At 46.2% G+C, this 12264-nt stretch overlaps 2 protein-coding genes across 3 annotated transcripts in view; both read right to left on the reverse strand.

The window, feature by feature from the left end:
* LOC130389153 (neural-cadherin-like) overlaps nt 1-6407 on the reverse strand; it is a 53449-nt gene extending 47042 nt beyond the window's left edge. The window contains exons 1-5 of the mRNA XM_056598824.1: nt 6332-6407; nt 4944-5101; nt 4359-4466; nt 2517-2614; nt 1427-1559 (exon numbers count right to left, since the gene is read on the reverse strand). Coding sequence (XP_056454799.1) covers nt 1427-1559; nt 2517-2614; nt 4359-4466; nt 4944-5101; nt 6332-6407 — 573 coding nt within the window. The remainder of the gene's footprint in view (nt 1-1426; nt 1560-2516; nt 2615-4358; nt 4467-4943; nt 5102-6331) is intronic.
* The window catches only part of mapk12a (mitogen-activated protein kinase 12a), a 28986-nt gene continuing 23053 nt past the window's right edge, over nt 6332-12264 (reverse strand). For both annotated transcript variants that reach the window (XM_056599179.1, XM_056599178.1), the window contains exons 14-15: nt 6975-7059; nt 6332-6423 (exon numbers count right to left, since the gene is read on the reverse strand). In XM_056599179.1, coding sequence (XP_056455154.1) covers nt 7026-7059 — 34 coding nt within the window. In that variant the 3' untranslated portion in view covers nt 6332-6423; nt 6975-7025. The remainder of the gene's footprint in view (nt 6424-6974; nt 7060-12264) is intronic.

Genomic DNA, 12264 nt, shown 5'->3' on the forward strand with positions numbered 1-12264 from the left:
TGCAGGGAAACGAAGCAGGGATTTTCCTGAGGACATATGTCCCTGGCGGTTCAGCCAACATTTTGGGATAAGACTAAACTGGTAAAAGAAAAAAAAGACAATTCTATTTTCAAGTCTATTTTGGGATGTTTAAATCTAAATAATCATCCAAACAAATTCTTCATCTATCAAGAGACGTGGTAAAAAATAATGGTGGTTCTTTTTTTATCTCTTCTCAATTCAATTTCTCCATCCGCTTACTTGGTTGGAAAGCCTCTCGATTGGGCCGGTCGTTGGCTAAACTACCTTGAAAAAGTTAAGAAATTAATTAATAATCTAATAATTGTACTATGAAACTGAATTGATTGACGTTTCCCCCATGCGTCTCCAGTGACTAGAACAGCTTAACTACGGATGTAAGCTAGTTCTTACATCCGTAGTTATTTCTGTATGACTAATTAAAACAGGTATTTTAATGAGGTAAAAAAAAGAACTGATTGCCAAACCCCAGCGCACACACTTGACCCTGACTACAGTTACCGTGAACCAGATTAAATTCAATTGTTGAAATAATGATTTGATGTTTCAAGAACTACATTTGTTTAACGTTGGTTAATTAGGCCTACTAAAAGGCATGGTCTAATTCTTATCTGCATATTTATATCAGAGAGCAACATACTAAAGCGTTGCACTGAATACGATTTCTGGTACTGTCCACCAAGCACAGAAATGGGACGGGATAAATCTTGACAACCCTAAAAAAACATCCCTTTTTCCAGATCTTTATATCATAATCTAGATAGAGAACCATAAGTAGTCCATAAGAATACATAAATAGACCTCAGAGGACTGGTTGTGTGTGTGTGTGTGTGTGTGTGTGTGTGTGTGTGTGTGTGTGTGTGTGTGTGTGTGTGTGTGTGTGTGTGTGTGTGTGTGTGTGTGTGTGTGTGTGTGTGTGTGTGTGTGTGTGTGTGTGTGTGTGTGTGTGTGCGTGCGCGCGCATGTGTGCAACAGTTTGTACCCTTCAGATCTATAGGAAAGTAAAACCAGAATAATTTCACGGTGGCACTGAAGGAATATTCAATACCATAGGTGGTAAAATGATGTGAAATGGTTGGCTTGAATACAGTGCGGCTACAGTACAAATACGCCCGAATGAGGGCTCCTGGCTCAGGGCTATACAGAGAGGAATGTGAAATAATGAACGTGTCGTGAGTTCAACAATCCAGGGAGACACCATTAACTGACGGCGGCAGCTCGCCGCTCTGCGTGTACGCGCGCTGTTGCGGAAAAACAGTCATGCATTATTTCACAGACATCACATCCACCCTGGAAGACTGAGTGGGCAACCCGGCAGGGTTTTGATTCAACCGCGGGGGGCACGCCACGTTGAAAGAGGCAGGATGCAGATGTGGATGGGCTTTGGGGGGGGGGGGGGGGTGCTCACCTGGCTGGTGATGTCAGAGGGCATGGGCGAGGGGGGCTTGGAGTGGGTGTTGGCATCCTGGGAGATGAAGCCTGAGTCATGGGAGGACACGCTGCTGAGGCGATGCGTGCCTGCTGAAGGCATCTGGAGGAGGCTGGGACAAGAGGGGGGAGGGGAGAACGTCACAGGGTGGCAACAATACGAACATCGACATCCATCTACACACCGACCCAACGGTGGAAAAATGGCATGCTTTAGCATCAGTAACATTAGTGGAGGGAGAAAATAGTGAGGAGAGCAGCATAATGAATATCAATTAAAACGAGTAGAAAGCAGAAAGAACAATGATTGGGGTGTACTTTTCCCCATTGCACCAGGGCGATATCCAAATTACAATAATGAAATGGAAAAATGTGACTTTCTCAATAAATATGCTCCTTGTCATGGTTGTCTGGGAGTATCTGAAGGCTCATACAGCGCTGCTCGTCTCCAGCAGCCAGCCATCACTTCTCCTTCCATCTCACTCTCTTATTAATTATTTTTCACTAATTACTTTTCGCTCCCTGTCCTCGGCAATCTGCTCTCTCTCTCTATCCAAGCTCTCCTTTCAAGACATAGCACCTGTAATCCTGTTGATGTGTAGAACTTGCAGACTCTCATCCCCAAATATATTCACTCAACAGTTTTTTCCTCATTCAAAGCCTCCTTCAATCGCTCTGCAGCCAGTTCACATTTTGATTTGTTAAAAAAGGCCAAATGGATTTACATGTTTATGAACGTTGAACTGCTGGATATATTGGTCCAATTGTCACTCCCAAGGTCCTTATCTAGAAAGTAAATTTGTGAACACTGTGTAGAGAAACAGATAATTTATCTTGCATAAACCTGTAGGGACATTAACCTTGTTCTTCAATCTCAAGTCATTCAAACAAACGATTCTCTCTCTCTCTCTCTCTCTCTCTCTCTCTCTCTCTCTCTCTCTCTCTCTCTCTCTCTCTCTCTCTCTCTCTCCCTCTCTCACCTCTCTCCCTCTCTCTCCCTCTCTCTCTCCCTCTCTCCCTCTCTCCCTCTCTCCCTCTCCCTCCCTCTCTCTCCCTCCCTGGCTATGTACCTGCACATGCTGCTCTTCCTGGAGCCCGCGCTGCTGGGGGAGGAGGGCGGGGTCTGGTAGGACCAGCTGAAGTCCGAGCCCTTCAGGTCTCTGATCACCTAGAGGTGGGAGGGGTGGGAGCACACAGTTTACTCATCCAAACACACACAAACACACACAGCCTAGTTCTTCTTGGCAAACTATTGTAGGGACAATGGGGGAATAAAATGTTGGCGTGAATCCAATGCAGAATCCAATGCATATGGGGAAGTTGGATCTCTGGTTGTCGGACAAGATAATTAAATTAACAAATGAGTTATGTAATGAAGTATTGGCTTCACTGAGCTGTAATGAACGTGACATAATTAGACGACGCACAAATATGGATTTTCTCTCTGTGTGCGTGTGCAGGACAGCAGCGTGACGAGGTATTAAAGTTTTTTCAATCACATTGATTTTCTTTATGTGAAGCAATGGTTTCAAGCCATCTTGTTGGTGAAATTGTTTCCGTGCCATCTGAAATTCGAATGGGGGATTTGGCTGAAAACACGTTTGAAATTCGGAGGCTTTCTACTTCTGTTTATGTGTACATTGAGGTCAACACCCTGGTAAAGAATTCAAAGTGGATTCCTCCTTTGAAAAATATGTATTAGAATATACAAGTTTTCAGACAAACAAAAATGAATTAAGATGCCAAAAGGATGCCAACAATAATCACAAATGCACTCGTTTTGTATCTGTTGGAGTGGAATTTGCCGGGCTCTATTATGCTTGGAAGGCGTGCAGGTTTTTTTTTAGCGTCTCATCCCGCTTCATAGCATTGTGCCGCAGTGCATTCCTGAGTTACGATAATAACCACTCAATTAAAAAGCAATAAAATGAAAAATGCAAACTATCCCTCATGTGTCATCTATAAGTGCCAAGTCCCTGGCTGGATCGAAATTCATTAAAAACAGTATGGGAAAATTTATCTTTGACAAATTGTTTAAGTTGGTGCAGAGTTGCAAAGTTTTGGACTGTGAATCATCTCCTTAAACCCTAATCGAGTCTTGTGACATCTGCTGAGAAATCTCTACAGACAGGGTGTGAAATATGGGGGGTGGGTAAGGGGGGCAAACCCCCACCCCCCCAGGATTAAGCCGCTCAAAGGAGATTTAAAAGATAGTAAAATGACTCAAACTGTAAAAGTTTCTCAATGGCCTTTAGAATGAATGTGTTACCATAATATATTTGCCTAAATTATCTTATTATAATTACACGTCTCTATATTGTCCTAAAAGGTTTCTTGCGCTCTCTAGCTGCGACGACAAAAAAATAGAAAAATATCCATTATTAATAAGCCTCTAACGGCCTGTCGATGGGTTTAACCGCTGCACCAGAAGTGGGCACATCCAGAGTAGTCAGTATGTTCAGTTGGTGCAGCAACCGCAAAACCATGCATCAAGATAAACAGTGTATTAAAGGCGTGGCAGGCGGAAGAGCAGAGAGCTACTGGTTTGCCGCATTTGAGTTGTGTGATGAACACTAAACCTCAATTCTGACGTTGTTGTTGGGCTGTTGCACAAATCGAGGGTATTGCAGTTCAGATAAAACAGTGTGTGTAGTAAGGGTTGTGAGGGGACGGCGTTGAATGGTGTATATGGGGTGCGTGCTGGGAAATGAGCAGGTAGGGGAGATGCTGATGGCTGCCTGGAGCTATTATTGTATAGGTAGACTGTGAACACCAGGATTTGAACCCAAAACCTCTCAGATGGGAGTCAAATATGGTAACCACTGCACTCAATCCTTAACTGGCGCATGCATCCGATGGAACCGTTTCTGTCGTGGATGAGTGCATGGCAATCATACAGCATTATGGGTTACCTGCTCACTCGCTGGTGGCAGTTTGTGGGGGTCTTCGGTCAGCCCAGTGAGGTCATCAACAATGGCCTGCAGGTGGGTAATCTCCCCTAACATGGCAATTTCTCCATTCTACGGGGACAAAATAAAATGGATTTAATATGACAAATTGACAAAAAGGAAAGAGTGAAAGCGCTCTTATAAAGCATTGTATAGTAATGTACTGGGTTAAAAAGTAGTATATGTACTATTATAGAGTATAGTAGTGTATAGTAAGATATGGATTGCATTTGATCCCCTTCTTTACTTAAATTGACAATGTAAAATTGCAGCATCAGATGTAAATATGGACTCAAATTGCTATGGGAAACACATGCTATTGCATGCATTAATCGTTACTGGCAGTTTTAGGTTACCAGATAACGTCAACTTAATGTTCTGGCTACCCTCCCCCCCCCAGAATCTGATTGCAGTATGGAAAAGGTGTCTCACCAGAAGTGCAACAGAAGCACCAAAATAGTAGTTCAATGGTGGACTTGCTCCAGCTTGGGCTGTTGATGATGAGGGGAACATGGAGAAGTGGAAGTGCTGAGTGTAAAGTCTTCCTACCACCACTGGCTGCAGCAGGCTGATGAAGGAGCAATAGCGCCCCCTCTCTTCCAGCAGGGCCCGCCGCACCGCCTGCCTCTCTGTCTCCTCCATCAGCAGGTACAGGTCACTCACGTCCTGCATGGCGCTGTCCAGCTGGGGCCGCAAGTTACCTCTTCCTGGATGGGGTCAAAGGTCAACAGACAGATGTTAAAAGAGTGAAGGAATGCAGCGCGGGTTAGAAGAATAGAAATGGAGCAATGGGGGGGAACAGCAGCTGGTGGTGAGGATGGAATGACGCCAGGCGTGTTATACAGGGATACTGGGCATGTAAGAATACGGATGGAAAAAAACAAAAACTAAAGTGACCCAGTTTGTCCTGAATACACACTACAGTGAATGGCTTGACGAGACAGGAAAAGACAAGCGTGGCATTAAAAACAGTGTTGCTAACTAATCAGCAGGGATGGTGGAGTTCCTGAAATAGAGGAAGTAAACGCTATTTCAATTATAATAATATAAATATAAATATATTATGGAACATGTAAGCATACAAACGAAGGCAACACCATGGAGATGATAAATGAGGAACAGGAACAAACGAGAACAAATGTGTTCTGTAATGAAATGAGAGAGGCGGGTGTAAACAGGCACACACGGACAGTGGCCATGACACGGGTGTCTTTTGCATATCTTTTCTCATGCAGATCTTTTGATTATAATAACAAGCTGAAGCACAGCACACATACCCAGGAGCTCTACAGCCAGCCAGAAAGAATTACAAGAAGGGTTGCAGGTAGAGTCAGGGGGGGAGGGGGGGATATAAGAGATAGATGGAGAAGCAAAGTTAGATATACCAAATAAAAACCATGTAGCATGTAAGAATGTAGCCAGCCTCACAACCTTAGTATAACCTCTTTTAGTATAGTAGTTGGGGCAGTCTCAAACAATTGATCCACTCAATGATATCTACCCTGTACTGATATGTTGCAACCTGATGATAAAGCATGCGAGATTGATAAAGTGACCGATCTTTTGGGATGGATATGTGCTTGCTTACCACTAGGTGGCGCCATTTCTCAATGAGCTTTTGTTTTAGGCCAGGTAAGTGAATCTTGGCGAAGTCAATACATAGTTCCATAGCTCTCTGACTTTAACCACAGTGATATTAACCAACGGGACACAGTAGTATTCGTCCTCACCTTTCCTAGCCTTTTTCTGGAGTTTCATGGTGTCTGAGGATTTCCTTTTTATCTCCTGGCGAGAACGCTTGTATTCTGTAGAAAACAATATATTAAATCACAATCATCATTCAATTGCGTTTATTTGTGTTAAATGCATCACCCAGACATCTGTGACATCATGTGTCTCTTATCTATTCAATAGTTGATGAATGAATGAAAGCGTGCCTTTGGCGTGGTCTTTGTCCAGCTGGTTGGCTGTCTTCTTCCATTCCTCCATCCGGTCCTGAAGTGGTGTGACCATGCCTTCCATAAGAGCACTGGAGGAAAAGGAACCAAAGAGAGAGACAGCAGGAGAGTCACTGCAATGTGAGAGGCAATATTACTTGCCATCAAACCATACCGATGTTGTTCTTTGTGTGTGAAGTTTGTGTGCATAGTTTGCTGAAATAATGTTGAAATGTTAAATGTTGGTTTAACTATTTATTGGATACTCCATTGTAACAATAACACACAAGAGATCAAATGTAGAAAATCAGGGTCCACCCTTTCCCTCTCTCTATGTATCTGTATCTCATTGAGCAAAACATCTTTGTCTGTGTCTTATCTGACATGGTGCAAAGCAACTTCCAATCCCGATAAATGTCCGTGAATTGAGCATCATTAATCAGGATGACACCCCCTTACACCCTACATCCCATAATATAACCATGTACATGAACCTTGTTTAATACTCTGATGTAATCATGAGTTGTTGCGATAGGGCTCAACAGCCCTAATTTAACGCTCCTCCAAACAAGGAGAGCATTCTGGGAGAAAAGTGACCGAGACCAGAGCGGGCGCCACAAACACAACAAAAGACTCTGCTTACTTTGTCAAGTGCCGTAGTTTGGTCTCGATGCTGCGATGTCTCATGCACATCCTAGTCAGAGCTGAGCCAATGTCCCTGGTGGCACCTGGAGAAAGGAAATCACAGAACAAAGATTGCACATCGGGGGGGAACATACAGCACTGGTATTCTAACCAGAATAAAAGAGTGTCTCTCGGGTAAGAAATACAAAGATCAGTTCATCAACTTGTTTTGGTAAAAAAAAGGGCCTCAATTCATCATGCACTTCAAAAACAGACACACAATGCCTCCATGCCTCAAAGGAAGAGAGCAAAGAGAGTTCCCTCTCCTACCAGCAGATGGGTGAGTGCAGATTGTAAACCCCAGATCATGAATGTCACGTGTGTTTGTCATTTGACCCAAGTAGTCTCCGAAAGCAATTTGACACAATGCCTTTGAGGCTTCATCTTTAAACCTCCACATTCCCTGAGCGTACCACCTTGACGAGGGCGCCCGAAACTTCACACCACCAGACTGAGTGAGGAGCGGTTTGGGCTCCTCCGTGAAACAGCTTGCGGCGGTTCGCTACTGTACTCTTCCCTTCTCTCTGCTGAAGTGTAATTAAATGGGGTCTTAAGCTTTTAAAGCTCAGTCTTACTGATGGTTCACGCCGGGCGGTATAATGTCTGGCAGCACTGATCCTGGGCAGTAATATGGGACACCCAGAGCTAATCTTCTTCAACGCAAATGTGTGTGTGTGTGTGCGTGACAGATAGTCCACCGTGACAAAAAACACACAAATAGGTGAGTTGACAGGACCTTTCATGGCAACATTGGGACACACATAACCCTTCCCTGTTGGGGGTGGGTTTGTATACAACCGTGGCGTGCAGACTGCGGATCAGCCTCTGCTGTTATGTACATCAGTATCTGTTTGTAAATGTGTTTGTTGGTTAGGTGAGTGTGTTGGACAGGTGGTGTAACTTAACCCCCCCCCCCCCCACACACACACCCTTTCCGCTGTTCTCACCCCGTGCGTCCCGGAGGGGAGAGGAGGGAGCCCTGTAAGGGGATATCCCTCCATTCTTCCCCGGGCCTGCTCTGCCTTTCCTGTTCTCTCTGTTTCCTAAACACCATTCATACGGGAGGGACAGACAAAGACACCGGCTTCAACCTGCCCTGCCTCCCACTTCACCACAGGGCTGACGTAGGGACGAGAGAGAGAGAGAGAGAGAGAGAGAGAGAGAGAGAGAGAGAGAGAGAGAGAGAGAGAGAGAGAGAGAGAGAGAGAGAGAGAGAGAGAGAGAGAGAGAGAGAGAGAGAGAGAGAGAGAGAGAGGTAGCAAATAGGGAAATAGGGAATGACGGAGAGCAAGTCAAAGTGAGGTGAAGAATGCAGAGTATTTTATATGGTTGGAAATCAGACACTGCTTTAGGAGCGTTCCAGGTCGTTCTGCAATGGGATTCATGCTCTGTTCTCCTTCTTTCATCGGGTTTAAACAAGGTTGAAAAGACTAGGTTACTGTTATACAAGTGCCGCTGATTCATCATCACAAAGTAAAGGCAAAGAAAGATTGACTTCACTACATTTCCCTATAGCTGCCTTCAAGCTTTTAGGCCTGTGTGTTGTGTGTGTGTGTGTGGGTGTGGGTGTGTATGTGTGTATGTGTGTGTGTGTGTGTGTGTGTGTGTGTGCACGTGTGTGTGTGCATGCGTGTGTGTGTGTGTGAAGGTGAAAGGTCATACAGATGTATCACACACAGGGGTAAATCCAGGATGTGATCGTACTGACGTGGATCTGAAACATGAAGGGCTGGCCCATTTAACGACTGTGTTGTCGTGCCTGTGACTCGGCGAGAGAACTGTGTGAACCCAGCTGTGGGTGATCGACTACATTCACAGACCTACACTTCTTAAGAGTACAAGGACCAACGTCCTTGAGTTGCGCAGAACTCCCCTTAAAGGAACACACTCCAATTTGTTTGTTTGCGTATGACCAACATAGAGCAAAAGAGGAGAACATGAATCAAACTAAATGAGTGAGCCGGTATACACTATATCTCTACAGAAGCCCACGTGCATAAACAGTTAAAATGGGGTTGAGAACGGCCTGCAGACAGGCCACGTGCACATGGGTTATGTATCTGCGGTTTAGCTTTGAACTTCCTCCTCTGACAAGCATTTAGAGGAGACTAACACAGCTGGGCATCAGCTCAGGGGACACCAGAGGAGGAGGAGGAGGAGGAGGAGGAGGAGGAGGAGGAGTGGGAGGAGGAAGGTAAGAGGGGAGCAGGGGAAGAGTACAGAGGTAGCAGTGTTATTTCTTTATCTATTTAACAGACGTGATGCCACTGTCAGCCCAGCAGACCTCCCCACCCTCCCCCCCGGCCCACGCCTCCTCCACCCATCCCATCCTGACTCCCCCCACACTCTGGTCCCATCCACACCTGCCAATTTCACTTCCTCTCATTCCAGCCTCCCAATCTCCCCCTCATCCTCCCCTCCTTTAACTCCCTAGTCTCCCTGTGTGTGTGTGTGTGTGTGTGTGTGTGTGTGTGTGTGTGTGTGTGTGTGTGTGTGTGTGTGTGTGTGTGTGTGTGTGTGTGTGTGTGTGTGTGTGTCAATATATGCATGCATGCACGGTATGTGTGTCTGGGTTTGTGTGCCCGCATGTCTGTGTGTGGTGGTGGTCTTGGACAGGGAGGGGATGTATCAGCTGACAGCAACATCCTGGGGAGATTCAGGGATTTCCTCTCCAAGTCCAGGAGCTACCCTGGCCCCTGGCCCCGGCCGGATGGACACACCAGAGAAATAGGGCTCTCCGTGGCCCAGGGACCGGCTGATCTACATCTACAGTGCCCTGGCGTACGCATGGACCAAGGGGCATCCATTTACAACGCATACATGATGGCACGCACGTCCAGAAAGAAGGCTCTTCTTTTTTGAAATGCAACCTAATCCCTAAATGTGCTAAACACATCAAAGTAGGATTCCCCTGACCACGGCTGAAGTTTATCTCCAACTCCCATGTTTCTCCTCCTCTGAGTGGGAGAAAGAGGCTTCGCAGTACCTGATGTAAACCCAGCTGAAACCCTGGACATCACGGGGGGCTGGATGATACCTTTGGCAGACCAGGTCCCCTAGGGGTAACAGGTTATGAAGGTAAAGGCGGGGACACAGCAGCCAGGCTCACAGCAGAGCCAATAAGCAACTCAGCCCAATATGTGCTTTGGACGCGGAGTAGTAAAAGGCAGCCATTAAACAATATTCCAACAGCGCAGTAATTGATGGGTTACAACAACGCGGGTGCAGCGTAAGGCGCTGAACACAGCTGCTGCCTGTTCCAGCAAAGCACAGGGGGATATACATGTATTCACCCACCAGATCTGCACTGTGCGTAGATCAGTAGGACGACGGTGGTACTTTATGGGGACTCGTGTGGTACACTTTAATACGTTCGGGAAACGCTTTCCATCCAGGGCTCTGGTTTTGATTAAGGGTCCCCTGACGGAGTCAAAATTCTGCCTCTTTCTCCCCGGGGAGGGAAGGCAGGGTTTTACTAGGCTTGCTTTACAGGAGAGGTCCACCACCAGGAGCCAGGAGCTGCGGTTAAAACTGCCATGGGGCCACGATCCCCCCCTGATCTCTTCAACATGGTGGAGTGCTCTTAAAGTGTGCCCTCCTTTCTAAACATCGAGACACAAAGCTGATTCGGCCTAGCGTCCAGATAACCCGGGGTGAAACAGCAACAGTGCTTGAGTTGGAGCGGTGTGCGTTAGACTCTAGTTAGTAGAACTGGGAAAGTGCCGCAATTCCTGGGAGTGTTCATTTTGTTCCACAGCTTTCTGTCAATAAAGCATGTTTACGTGGGCTGAGCAACCACAAGGTACAGAAAATCCTCACTGTTCCAGGAAAAAAAAGAAGAAGAATGAAAGATCGAAAGAAAACAACCCTATCCAGCCGCTGCTTAGCGAAGGAAATTCCACATCCGTCGGATAGCCACCAATACTGTGTTTGGGTTCCTTGGCCGGCGGTCCGACCGCAGGCTGGCACGGAGACTTAATCACTCTGCCGATTACCTTTTCTCACCCTCTGCCCCAGCCGATTTCTGTGGTTTTGAGCGATTTTAGAATGAGAACTGGCAGTCGCACAAAGAACACCAACGGGGGTGTTGACCAGGGGTTGTGGACCAGAAGGGGGAAGAGGAGAGCGAGGGATGAACAAGGCTGCACACACTGCACTGCAGGAGAGTCAAGGGCCAAACTAATACCTGTCAAGGCCCAGGACTGGGGAAGTGCTCTCTGACCGCTGCAGCTGTGCTAATTCTGTGAGGCCCATGGCCCTATACTGTGAACACATACATGGTAATCTATACGCACATTAACACAGATATATTATGTATATCCCTGCACTGGTTCAAGGTTAGGTGAGGTTACAGTGCCTCCAAGACACCTAAATCATATCAAAGTAACTCAATAGTCCCATTCTGAAATCCCAGCAACTCTAGTGAACAGAAAATAGCCCTCAGCGCTAAGACCACCAACAAAGAAACAGAATGCTTCATTAAACTTGAAAGCTCCCAGGAGCAGGGAGTTCACCCCAGGAGGTGCAGACTGCGGTCTACCGGCTACATCTAAAAGGGAAAAAACGAAAGCGGTAGAGCAGAATTTTTTTGGGGTCAGCTGTTTTGGGAGCAACAGTCTCTGTTGACAGCATTCATGTAAGAGGAGCTGAGGATGAAAACAGCACAGCGCATATGGGTATTGATCGGAAGAACGCTCCTGACGCCTTGGGGTGTGTTTGTTTGTGTATGGGGGGGGGAGAAGTGCACAACAAGGAGGAACAAATAAGAACAAATAACAGATTCAGCCGCATCGCTCAAGTATTGGAAGTGGTTGAGTGAGTGAGTGAGTGAGTGAGTGAGTGAGTGAGTGAGTGAGTGAGTGAGTGAGTGAGTGAGTGAGTGAGTGAGTGAGTGAGTGAGTGAGTGAGTGAGTGGGTGGGTGAGTGGGTGAGTGAGTGAGTGAGTGAGTGAGTGAGTGAGTGAGTGAGTGAGTGAGTGAGTGAGTGAGTGAGTGAGTGAGTGAGTGAGTGAGTGAGTGAGTGAGTGAGTGAGTGAGTGAGTGTCTGTGTGCACTAAACAGAGAATCCGGTCCCTATTTATACATGTGAGCAGTTGCATTGAGTAAAGATTCAAAACAGCATTCAGGACCAGTGTGTCACATCCTTTAATAAGGAATTTCTCTCATCCTTGCACACAGAAACAATAGCCATGAACAACACAGGAAACCCCCCAGTGTATTTTGTGCCACACACACACACACACACACACA

The sequence above is a fragment of the Gadus chalcogrammus genome, chromosome 9, assembly GCF_026213295.1.
Source record: "Gadus chalcogrammus isolate NIFS_2021 chromosome 9, NIFS_Gcha_1.0, whole genome shotgun sequence".
NCBI lineage: Eukaryota > Metazoa > Chordata > Actinopteri > Gadiformes > Gadidae > Gadus > Gadus chalcogrammus.